Source organism: Aedes aegypti, chromosome 2 (genome assembly GCF_002204515.2).
Source record: "Aedes aegypti strain LVP_AGWG chromosome 2, AaegL5.0 Primary Assembly, whole genome shotgun sequence".
Lineage (NCBI taxonomy): Eukaryota > Metazoa > Arthropoda > Insecta > Diptera > Culicidae > Aedes > Aedes aegypti.
In genome coordinates this window covers 424738590-424752169 of record NC_035108.1, presented here as the reverse complement: position 1 = coordinate 424752169, position 13580 = coordinate 424738590, and the positions used below count along the sequence as shown (strand labels likewise).

The 13580-nt window shown below is 37.4% G+C and overlaps 1 protein-coding gene and 1 non-coding gene across 2 annotated transcripts in view; one reads left to right on the top strand and one right to left on the bottom strand.

Annotated features, from left to right (window-relative positions):
• LOC5573122 overlaps positions 1 to 13580 on the top strand; it is a 417647-nt gene that overhangs the window by 360981 nt on the left and 43086 nt on the right. The window contains exons 5-8 of the mRNA XM_001660688.2: positions 4568 to 4688; positions 4773 to 4838; positions 4975 to 5059; positions 11865 to 11950. Coding sequence (XP_001660738.2) covers positions 4568 to 4688; positions 4773 to 4838; positions 4975 to 5059; positions 11865 to 11950 — 358 coding nt within the window. The remainder of the gene's footprint in view (positions 1 to 4567; positions 4689 to 4772; positions 4839 to 4974; positions 5060 to 11864; positions 11951 to 13580) is intronic.
• Positions 10793 to 10865, bottom strand: Trnav-cac. Its single transcript has one exon. It is a non-coding gene; the product is annotated as a tRNA-Val (tRNA).

Sequence of the window (13580 nt, the reverse complement as noted above, 5' to 3'; positions counted from 1 at the left end):
TTACATTTTTTCACGTTCAATTGAAGAAGGCTTTTATTGCACCATTTGTAAAACATATCAATTTCATTTTGAAAAGTATGTATATCTTTATCGTTTGCTATTTCAAGAAACAGTTTCATGTCATCAGCATATATGAGAGCTTTCACTTTTTTCAGAATGAAGGAAATGTCGTTAACGTATAAAATAAAGAATAATGGCCCTAAATGAGACCCTTGAGGAACTCCCGATGTAACTTTAATTGGAATAGATTTTACTCCTATGTATCTAACTATTTGTTGGCGGTTAGTAAGATAAGACTCTACCCATTTAAGAAGGTCCGGTTGAAATCCTATTTTTTCTAACTTAAAAAGCAACATTGGTATGTCAATGCGATCGAAAGCTTTACTGAAATCTGTATAGAGAGCTTCCACGTGATTACCATTATCCATGGCTGTCAAAGAATAATGAATGAACTCCAGCAAGTTTGTGCATGTTGAGCGTCCCTTAAAAAAACCATGCTGAGTATGAGTTATTCTGTTTTTAACCATATCGAATAAAATTTTATTTATTATTGCCTCGAAAATCTTTGGAATACAAGAGATAATGGCTATCCCACGATAATTACGTATGTCGGATTTTTTGCCACTTTTAAAGATCGGCACTAAAAATGAGCTTTTCCATGTTTCAGGGAAACTACCTGATTGCAGAGACATATTGTAGAGCCAAAATAGCGGAGATGCAAGTTCGATTGATAACATTTTCAAAAATACAGGTGGAATCCTGTCGGGTCCAGCACCTTTGGAGACATCTAGACTTTTTAGTGCATCTACAATATCATGTACTTTGATTTGATTGACGCAAATGTCATTTGGGATTTCCGGAAGAAATGAGAAATATTCACGATCTCGATTATTTTCCGAATAAGTAGTGTAAACGTCTTGAAAAAATGTTGCAAACAGATTGCAGCTTTCTTCAGGGTTCACACCAATTTTATCATCAAGGTGCATTTCAGATGGAAAGTTGTTAGATTTGGTTTTTGTTTTAACGTAATTAAAGAAATTTTGATAACATGATTTCAATTCACGCTCAGTTCGTTCATTATACTCTTCAAATGCGGTATCAATGGCAAGATTTAATTGATCGCAAATATTTAAATAGTTAATTAAATTTGCATCATTTTTACATTTTTTGTATATTTTATGTGCCTTTTGCTTACGATTCTTTGAATTTTTGATTTCTCTTCTAAACCATATAGGATACTTTGAGTTATGATTCCTTCTTCTTTTTATTAAGGGTATATCGTCGTGTATTATGTCGTTTAAAATTTTGTAAAACATTTTAACGGCAGATTCAACATTTTCTTCGTTTCTTAACACATTTTGCCAACTTACTTGATTGATTTTCTGTCTTATATTGTCATAATTTGCTGAACGATAATCATGAACTTCTTCAAAGTCGCAATCTTTAGGTCTGTTATTTCCATGCACGAATAAAGAAAACTCAATAGCTGTATGAAAAAGTTCGTTTTTCCATAAGGGAGTCAATGATTCTACCACACAGAAATCTTCATCAGTATTGGTCATTAAGAGATCTAAATAACAGTTCTGATGATTTTTAACGTGGTTAATATGGTTTAGACCTAGACTTGCCGATGTATCACATATAAATTGCATAGCCTCATTTTCTCCAAATATTGGCAGCAGGATGCTCTCATTGTCGACGTCTGGGAAGAAATCAATATCACGTTGATTGAAATCTCCATATATATGCACTTTTGTTTCGGGAGGAAATCCGCCAATAACATGTTCAACAATATTGTAAAATTGCTCATAAACTATTTTACGAGCGTTTTTCGGCGGAAAATACACAGACACAAACTCATGCGTTTCGCCTGCTATGTGTACTTTCACCCATACATGCTCAAACTCTTTAAATTTAGTGGTTTCTATGATTTCTGCACTAAACAATGTAGAAACAGCAATTAAGACTCCTCCTCCTGACTTCTTCTCAGACGTTTGACAGTCACGATCATTCCTAAAAACATCATAATTATTTCCAAAAACTTCTTCACTATTCACAGTTTCATCCCAGCTAGTTTCTGTTGCCAAAATAACTGTGTAGGGACATGTTAAAATTCTACTATGGATTTCTTTCATCTTAGAAGCGCTTTTCATACGGTTAAAGTTTTGGCAATAAACCAAAACTTCTGTACCTAACTGTGAAGAAGTTTTAAAAGTAGTAGAACAATCTGATTTACTTAGATTAGTTACCCTTTCATCTTGCAATTCGGTACTTGTTAAATTTGAAGATATATTTAGATCTAACACGTCATTGTTGTTTTCTTCATCTAGGGAGAGCGTCAGTTTCGTTGAAAACACGAGTACCTAGTACATCCACACGATTTGCATGATGCAGTTGATGTTGAAGGACAGCTCGGCTCCATCCAGTTTGTTGGTTGGTTGGTGGCGGGAACGTGACGTTGTTGACCATTGCAGACTGGATAGGGGTTTGGAGTTTCCCCCCTTTGGAATTGTATAGGTGGGTAGTTCGTTGGCGGTCTCGAGTATCGATCCTTTGCTACAGCCAGAAGCTCCCTGTCAGGTGGAAGGAAATTGTTTCCTTTTCGACATCTGTTTATGAACACCTTTGGTTTTTGGCTGTTGTCATGTTGTTGTTTGGTTTAACATATACTAGCGATCAGTGATATAAAATTGGAATCCTAACGATGAGTATCAAAGGCAGCCTGGTTTCAACGCAAATTGCTCAAATGTAAAATTTCCGCTTTTGGAAATTTGAATAAAATTGCTGGCATTTTACCTGACAACAATGAACTTTTATCGTAAGCGTGCATCATTTCCTCACGTCATTCGTGTTTCATCTTCAATAACTTCTGAAAATGCGCATTGACCGTGATGATTTTTCAATAGACAATGAATAAACAATAGGTTCCATAGTTCCATGTCGTCCTTGCAATATTTTTACGATAGATATGTGTATGTAATTCCATGAATTGTCTCAGAGATATTCCCAAACTTCTCAAGTACCTCATTATTGGACTTCTTCGGGATTTCCGTTAGGCTATTTATATATTCGAATGCTCTCATTCATTGTTACAGTGAACTGATCAATTCGTTTTGAAACCATCAAGACTTTGCGAGTATTTCCAGTAATCATACGATTTCAACTATCCGATAATTCCAATTCGTTAAATAAATCCATAATTACCGATAATCTGCTCTGCTATTTAAGGCACCTGTAGGCACCAAATCGCCTCCGTTATATATTCTTTCAACTGAAACCGGCACGAAATCTAATCTCGGCATGTCAATCTAACCCAAAGACAGCCAATGTTGCGTGCGTGCGCTCTGTAACCTAACCGTGCACCTCTAAACGGATGCCTCTGCAGATGCCGACAGAAATTCCGCTTCTCCTACCGTGCCGTACTAACCTAACCTATAACCTGGAAGCCTCCTCCACCCTCTTTCCTTCCCTCCCTAACCAATTGGCTTCTAATTTGCTAAGGAAACTTTTGCGTGATGCAGCTATAAATCCGAACCTAATCTGCGCACTATTTGCACTATGAATTGAACCGGATCGTGATCTTAGATTTTTGCCAGGCCACCTTCTCCCGTCTTCACGGCGGCACGAGAGTCTTCAACATTATTAGCATTTAGCATCTTCTGAGCCAGGCCCGAACGATCGCAGCAAGTCCGGTCCCGTGTCGGTCGTGATCAGTTTTGACAGATATGAGACGTTGCGATCGGCTGCTTGTGGTCCAGCAATGCTTTCTCATATCTCAGCCTCTGGAATGGGGAGTTGGAGGGGATCTTGGGACCAAGCTGTACACCGAACGGTCACTATCGGAGAAGATTAATGCCAGGTTGTTGCGATGCAATGGATTTGTTGTTTGGTAAATAGAAACTACACAGACTCTGTCAAAAGTCTGCTTGAACGAACGGCAAGTCACGACAACGACGACGACGACATTGCGTGATCAAAGAAGAGCTATTACTCCTCTGAAGAACCGCTCTGTGATCTTGAGAGCTGTGCCGAAGATGGAGATTAGTAGCTGAATGGCTGACATTGTCTATCACACCACCGTTGATTGGTTCGCACAGTTTTGGATGGGATCCAAAAATGAAAAATAAGGCAACGAGGGGTATCCACCTCTTTTGGGCTATTAAGACTTGTAGGGTTATATGGAACGAAACTTGATGATCCTAAGAGGCCGTTGGGTAGGTCACTTGGTAAAAGCTCCAAATTTCATTCCTATTCATATGACCTCCTACATGGCAAGTCCGAATACTGACAAGAAACTTTTGACGGACGAAAATCAGATCTTTTCTCCTATGCTTGCGGTACTTGTAATATTTAGCGCTTTTGACCCTTTTTTGGATCACGATCAACGGACAAGTATTAGTTTATTTATTCTAATGAAACTTTAAACTGTACTGTATCTTCCAAATCTACCTGCATTGTAAACACCAGTTTTCACCATAGTTGCATTGAAGAAACGTTTTACACGGCCATTCTGCGTAAATTTATAATTAAATATTATTCTTGACCTATATCTTTTTCCCTTCCACAGGCCCCGAACCGGATTCGACAAAATGTCCCTGGAACGGCTGGAGCAGCTCTTTATCAAAACCGTCGGCAACGAGAAAGAAATTCGACGAGAAGAATTCAAGAAAATTGTCACATCCAAAAACGTAAGATCATGTCGTATTTCCTCACCGCGGTGCGTTGCTCAACCTGACAATGTAACATTTTTGTTGTTTCCGTTATCGTTGCAGCCCTTCTTCACGGAACGAGTCTTCCAGATCTTCGATAAGGACAACTCCGGGTCCATCTCTCTGCAAGTAAAGTATCGCGCGCATTTGGCACGGCACGGTTTGGAACGAGTGGAAATAATCCAACCGTTAATTGCTTCAATTCCCCAGTAAATTATCATATTTTTATCTTTCGGTCATGATTGTTTTGCTCTGTCGTCAACAGGAGTTTATCGATGCCATCCATCAGTTCGCGGGCCAGTCTCCGGAGGATAAAATTAAATTTTTATTCAAAGTGTATGATTTGGACGGTACGTATTCGAATAATTTGATTTATTTATTATGACTTAGTGCCAATTAACGCTTTTAATATTTTTTGTACATTTCGCCATCCACGCGTACATAAATTAACCACGCAGGTAATGGGTTCGTGCTTTCCTTTGAGTGTCAATTAGCGCCATCAGAAACTTGAGGAATGGTGCTTGGTGAAGAGTCTTGGAGAGGGATGTTCCCCTGAGGCCATTTTCCTTGTGGGGATATATCATGTTCGTAGTACAAGCTCATTTTATCAGCAGCCACAACGCCGCCATTCGATGCTCATTAGTCTGATTTTCGGTGTTCGGTCAAACTTCTCCCGTCACGATTGGCCATACAAAGTCGATGCTCATATATTCAAATTAATAGCTTGTCAATCATCTCCCATCTCCTGCTCGCTTCAAAGACACGAAATCGTTTCTTTTAAATGGCTTTCAAAACAAAGACAAAACTAGTTACGTACTTATCCTTATGAGACTGGTTTGAAAAAATAAAATGAAATACATAAAAATCTTTGTACACGACCCATCTACAGTTGAGATCGAAATATGCGTATCTGTCAAAGGATACAAATTACAGTGGAATTAAATGGTGCAGTACTAAATTCGGGGTTTCAATTACTTATAAGAATCTTGCTTTGCGAAGATTTTTTTATATAAATCTAGTTTTCCTCTTGATTTACTTTGAATCCCCAAATATGACTGAAATTCAAAGGAAAAAGTGGACATCGCAAAGCGACTTGTCACAAGGGCTTTTCTCTGACATATTTAATTCACAGTTTTGAATCAGAGATTCAAAACTTCTTGCAGAAAGTTTTAGCACTCACATATATTGGATTCATAATTTTCTTTAGGTACTGTATAATAAACCAATAAACCCTTATATTCTTGGAAACAATGTTTTATTTATAAAAGCTTCTAAAATATCATTAGTTATCTAATCTACTAAAATTTCGATAAGTAATGTGATGTACATGATTCTACATTTACGGCTCTAGTAGCTAGGGGGGTGCGGTGGGTGCGGTCCGCACCGGACCCCAGGTTCTAAGGGGCCCCGAAATCATGGTGAAAATTTCTCATAGCATTACAAATTGAGTTTTTGAGAAACTGAAATGTATCGGGGCAAGGAAAATCAGGTTTAGAGAGGCCCTGAATTGTAGGGGCCCCTATATCATCTAGAACAGAACATCGTGGTTTTGGATTCAAAAATACATTGTTTTGTTAATCATCAAATATCAGGGGGCTTATAGAGGACCTGAAGAAGGCATGATCAGGTTTGGGAACATGTTATTATGAGCCATATCCTGAACCAAGCCGAAATTGTACACAATATTCTATACATTCTGGAAAAGTGCTAAAGCATATTTCAATAACGAGAACAAACGTGAAGAATGGTCTCTAAGGACTCATTTTTACGCATATTATCTTATCTGTCTAAAGTCTCTTTTTCCGTTTTTCGCACTGAAATGATTTTTTATGTAAATTCTTGGAGCAGAGATTACTACGCGACTACTCCATAGTCCCAGGAATTTGTCTTGAAATTTTTTAAATGATTTCTGAAGATATGCTAAGCAAAATTCCTTCAAAATTCAGAAAATCCTTTAGCAGTCCAACAACTGAATTATGACAAAAATTCTCTCAAACATTCTTGTAACGATTTCTTTTGGTATTACACTGAGTTATCGAAAAATATTCCTACAGAAAAGAACAGAAAAATAACAAAGGTTTGTTTTACGATTGTGATTGGTGTAATCCGTGTAAAATTATTTCGAGAAATCATACAATAATTCCGCGATAATCTATCACGGCAATTTTTCAGAAACACTTCCAACCGTTTACAAAACCAATCCTTTGATAATTACTTCACTTATTATACTTGAATTTGCTCCATAAATTATTTCAAAGGTATTCTACAAAACCTGAAAGGTTTTTTTTTTTTCAAGAATTTCACAGTAAATCCAAACATGGATTCTTCATAATTTTTTCCATAAGTAAGGATTGCTTTCAAAGATTTCTGGAATTATTTAAGAAGTAATTTCTTCTTGGATTCTTCCTTTTTCAAAATTTATTTAGTTTAAACATAAAACTTTTCAGCAATTATTCCTGTAGCCCTTCAAAGAGATCCACTTAAGATATTCCAGGATTTTCCCATAGCAAATTCTGTTTGGGTAATTTTTCAATTATATAATTTTTAATTTCTCTGAAGACATTCTCAAGAGTCCAAAAGAGATTCAGAAATCTTTGAAAGACTTCTCTATTGTAGGAATTTATTATGTATGTCATTAGAATTTCGTTTTGTTTTTTAAAGGAATCCCCTCCAATAAAATCTGAAAATTACCTTACTGAATGAAAGCAGAGTTGCATAATATCAATCTGCTGATAGCTGATAGACTAAAACTATCAATATCACTTGTGAGCTGTCAATATCACTTGTGAGCTGTCAATATCACTTTGATTTGATAATCAACAGCAGTGATGCTACATTGCACTCTAGATCATTATCACTGCAGAACGAGTGATCACGTGGTAATTATCCAAGCTATTAATGTTTTTCAGTGATCAACACATAGTTTCAATTCATCTGCAGCACTGTCAAAAATATCGTACTGATAAATTGCCATTTTATTTGCTTAATTTAAGGCCAAAGTTTACCCATCAATCCAATGATGATGGAGTAGACAGCATGATGTTGATGATCCGAATTGTATCGCAGTCAGCCTATACAAATCAGCAAATTTTAAGCGTTGATGTTGACAACGAGCAACTCTGAATGAAAGTCCTGGAGGAATTGCTTGGGAATTCTGTATAGGAATCCTTCAACGTACTCCTGAAGAAATCATCGAAATAATAGTTGAAGCAAACTTTAATCAAATACCTGAATTACATTCTTTTTTATTTATTCAGTTTTATTTTAGGCATGAGGTCTCTAAAGTTTTTTTTAGACACTTTTAAAAACTGAAAATGACTTTAACAGTAGATGAACACAAGGTCCATTATTTCCAATCCCAAATGTCAATATTGATTGAAAGTGTTTCAATAATTGACTAATCAATAATTTGGAAGGGCCCCTAAATTTTACTCCACATCGGGCCCCGAAAACCCTAGCTACGCCGTTGTGCGGCTCTATTCCATCCTCACTTTAAACTTATTTACTTTAGTGGACTCTTCAAGTATATGAAGAAAAAAAATGCGCAAAAAGGGCATATACGATGAATTCAAATGGAAAGGTGTTTGCATGTCACGAGTTGCCTTGAGAACGGGATGACCGATTTGAACAAGTTTATCACTTTCGATTTCCTCAAGGAATCCGACGTGTTTGTGTGGAATAATATTTTTGAAAATCCTCCGGGGAAATTGAAAAAACAGGAGAAGCAAATTAGACAAAACTTCGTTTTTTAAAGCCTCTACGGCCTACTAGGAAATACAACGTTTGCCAGGACAGCTAGTTGATTAATATGGGTTTGGTAGCTTTTAATGCAAACCCCTGTCAAAGTGAATCATAAGTTTCAAGAATGGAAACTGTCCTATTGGCACAATTTAGGGGATTAGAAGCAAAGGGGTGTAAGTAAATCGAGTAAAAGAAAATCGACTTTGTATTTTTTCCAGCCATATAAATTGTACGGGAGCCAAAAAACAATAAGCCAATCTTCTACCAATAATATGATTTTTCATATTGGACGGAAAAATCATCTAAAAATACCGTTAAAAGCTTGAAGTAGAATTGTTAAGTATATTCAATTAAGGAACCTACCATAGAATCACCCTTTTCCGTTTTGGCCCCTCAATTAAAAACCGGAAAAAAATTAAAAATTATACCGGGAAAAAAGCAGGAGTTTCAAAATAAATCTTTGGTGGACACTCTGATACACACTTTTTGGTATCTTCCTTCACAGGACAGATGTGCTTAGCATGAAAAGATCCTCCGCGAATCATGCATTTAGCTTCTAGTGGCAAGGTTTTGTACCATGATCCCACTTTTGGCACCGACGAATCTCAGATTGAGTTTTCTTTTTCATAATGATTGCTTGGACTGGGAAAAATCCAAATACCGTTCTGACTCATATTCCGAATACTTAAGGCCAACAGTGACTTCAATTGCATTTTATTGGCATTAATTAGCTGATATTTGTGTAAATTTTTATTTCTTCGCAAAGCCTAACTGAATAAGTATGGGCCAACATTTTGATTCATATGCCGAACACTGTGTTAATCCTGTCTCGTATTCCGAACACCTTGATTCAAATTCTGAACACCTTGATTCAAATTCATGCTAATGAACCGTGGTTTAAATGAATACTTTCGCAAATAAATTTATCTAAGCTGATTCTACTGGTCTCAAACTAGAGAGACAGTATGAGTCTGTTCGGAATTTGAGACAAAACGGTAAATCATTTATTCCATTTTTGATCTCTTCAGGTGATTTATAGTCACTTGAGAAACCTTTCAAGATAACTTTGAACAAACGTTTAGTTTTTCCGTCATAAGTGAAAATTTGTGCTTCTTCTCCTCAAGATGTTTGAGAAGAAGTTCGCGATCTTCAAGAGTTTCTGGCAATATGCGACAGTCTTATTTCTTTGCAATATGGAAGGATTCCCCTAATGGAGTTCAATAAATATCTCCTGCCTAAATCACCCAAATTCGGAACAACTCACCACGATAAACGGCACTCTTTGTTTCCTCACTTGAACCAAAGAGCCTGGGTTAGAGGCTGCTTCGATTTGGTGTTCGGAAAATTTGTCTATAGCATGGGCTGATTACTCATTTCGATGAAATTATCAACATTATCCATTTCACCCTTGGAAGAAAGCGCACATTCCAGAAAAACGCCCTTTCTTGATTCTTGCATCGTTTAATGACAGTTTTAAACCCCACTTTTTCGGAAGGAAGTTGTGTATTCAGAGATTTACCCTTCCTTTTGTTCGTGGTTGCAACCATGTTTAGTGAATAAACAAAAGAAGAAGTGACCTTCTAAGAGGTTTTTCGAAGGCGGTGTCCAAGAAGGATTACCACCACTAGCTTTCACTAACGGGTCTAACGAATAATCCAAGGATCAATAGTAGAAAATATAGCACTGAAAAGTACTATTTTAGTAGCACTGAAAAGTATCGTTTTAGTAGCACTTAGAAGTACTGTTTTATTGCTTTAGCTATTTTTAACAAACTTCCACGAGCAGAAAGAATTCGTGTACGTACGATGCGCACTGAAATTTGGAAATCTATTTCTACCTATTGAAAGGACACCCATAACGCGTCATCAAATGTATTTCTCCGAAACACTTTCCAATCTGATGACCTACGCTCCTAAACCAGTCCGCACTTCACTACGCCCGATACTATCAATCCGAACGATTGCCCTCGGGGTAGGAACACGCCACAAATCATCGCACACATCAGCTGCGGCGAATAAATTGTTAAAATCGAAACCAAACGCTGCCCCCTAGATTACAAGCTCTCATTTTGATGTTTTCGAGCCAAACAAGGTAATTACCCCACACACTCACAAACCGATCGGGTGAGCGAGCATTTGACAGGCAAACTCCATTACTCACTTTTGTGAACGACCACCACCACCGGTTTTGGCTAATTTATTTCGATAGTAATTATCCCAGCCTCTGCCGGACGCAGATACCGCCCTATAAAATGGACTGCGTGACTACCACGAACGAAGCACGCCGAAACAGATTCGAAATCGCAATAATAAACCGATTACGCAGCATAAAAGGAAATGAAATGTTTCCGCCCGGGCTCGAACCGGGGACCTTCTGCGTGTGAAGCAGACGTGATAACCGCTACACTACGGAAACGTATGATGATATCACTGAATTTATGAACGAACATCAACGTATATCATAGAGCATTTTGTATGGATTTTTAGTGAGAAACTTAACCCTTTGGCCAAGTAAAACCCGCTTAGTTCAACTACAGTCTTGGGAACTGTGGCCACAATTCACCACAGTTCATCGATTCTGCCATTCCACCAAAACACAAAGCAGAAGCAGCATCAATACCATCAGGCGTTGCGCTGCCAACGGTTCACACACTGCTTGACTGTTTTTGTCTCTCCACTATGACCATTTTCGGGCAGCCATTCCAAGCAGAATGATTGAAAAAAGTGTTAAATGATTCAATCGCTAATATTTCGCTTGTGTTTTCAACTAATTGAAATCTATTGGCTCTAACAGAAAGACCACAATCATTCCGTTACGTTACATATAAACAAGTTCAATTTCATACTGCCTTTATCGAGCAAAAATGCAAAACCCCGAAAACCGCAAAAATCGTGTCACCACTGTGCTCGAGTCATTTCGCATTCGGGGTTGAAAAACGTTAGGAAGAAGAAGATTACATTTTTTGAAGAGCCGTGACATTTTTTGTTTTGAACCGTCATGGTTTGCTTTGGATTTTGATGGTCGTGTAGAAAGATGTAAATGTAGAGGCGGTAAATGTTTGCTCCAGTACTTTTCTCATCCCTGGTTCAACATCATCGACTTGCAGCTCTACTCCATTATCATCACCCGTATTGTAGATAATAATCAGTTTATCTCATAGCACAACCATATAACCATAACATGTGTGCTCCTCCTTCATAAAACTTTTAGACTCCGCACTCAACTCAGCACTTTGATAATGAAATCATGCATCCTCCCGTTACAATCTTTCTGTGCGAGCATCTAGCCCGCTTCGTTTCATACAAATTCCTCAAGAGCAGTTCCCCACTAATCCCCCACTTGTTTTATTTGCTCTTTTTCATTAATGCTACCCTGTACTCGGCTGCGGTGTAATCCCATATGCATCGCGCACAGGTGACGGACTGATACAGCACCGGGAGCTGCAGCACGTGATGCGAGCCTGCATGGAAGAGAACGGAATGAGATTTTCCGAGGATCAGGTTAGTATGAGCACATTTGCATACCTACATAATAAATGAAGGCATGAAGTGGCACATTAGTGCTAATCCCACAATAGAGATGTGACGACCGAGAGCAAGCCAATGGAACTAATTCCTCTGCTGTATTGTGGATTTCACTTACCTTTGAAAGTATTTCGTGAAATTTTTTCGTCATTGAATCAATTCTTTGTAGATCACACTTTATAGTATCGTGTACCTTCATGTAGATTGGTATCTACAATTCATACTTTTAACATGATATAACAAACCACGAGCTTTTTTGGTCATGTGAGCTCCGTCGAATTTTGATAACTATGATATGTAAGGACTGTTTATTTTATTAACGCAATTAACCTTTTAAATCAATCAATGAAATCGCAATCCGATTTCTGCACATCGTTCGATAATAAAAATCACCTTTCACACAAGTAAATACGTTTTGAACGGTCGATTTTTGAAGGTTATCGAAATAAATTATTATTATAACTTGGCTGAAATATTTGACAATCTATTTTTAAAGGGCATCGTCAATAATACGTTCTAAAAATCAAGTTATTAATGGAGCAACAATTTTCCAGATAGGGTAAGTGTTCCCTTAGTTGTGGCTGTTCCTATAGTTGCGGTAGTGCCGTTTTCACTGATTTTATTACATTAGCCACAGAACTGACACTGCCAATCGACGTATTGGCTTGTTAATACACGGAATAGTTGAAAAGAGCGTTCAAATTGCTTTAAAACTGATGAAATATCACTAAAATTGCTAAAACTGTTCTTGCTTGTACCAATAGTTGCGGTAAAGTGTTCCTATAGTGGAGGATCTCATAAGAAAACCACTGATACCGCAACTATAGGAACACAAATTAAAAATATACCGCAACTAATGGAACAGTGTACCAATGGACCGATGCACGAGTTCACTAATTTGACATTTGAGCGGTGCCGAATTCACTCGTTTCCATGGCCACATAAATAACACGGCACCGCTGAAATGTCAAATAGTGAACTCGTGCATTGGTCCATAGTGGAAATATTATTTTTCACTGACATGCCGTGGATTACTGCGATGAAATCATTTTTCTCATTAAGTCAATGCACTGTGTTTTATTTTCTCAATTTCATGCGCTTTTTGAATAGCTACAAAACCGTTGATTTTAGTGATATAGTTTGTTCGGAGAAGTTTCTTGGTGTATTGAAGCGCGTCTTTTGATGCCAAAAGTTTTGTGATCAATCCACCTAGCAGTGAGATAGGAAAACTGATTTTTCAAAACATTTAGATAGACATATGATGTCTTCGGCAAAGTTGTAGAATTGGCAATTCGAAACAACTTCGTGGAAGACACAATTTTTCTATCTCTTATACTTTTTGAGATATATGCCGTTGTATGTGAATGGCCCCTAAAAATCATACTTTTTATCATAACTTTTTTCCAAGATTTTTAACATTTTTTGTGTTTCCTACAAAGTTGTTTGTCATGGAAAATACCGTGTTTTTGCTGAACATATCATCACCCTATCTTTTGAAGTAAAAAAGTTATTCATGAATTACTCTTTTTTCAAGGGGTATTTTAGGCCTCTATAATTGGCTTCGGCGCAAAATGGCGCGGACAACTCTTACAAATCATAAAAGAAC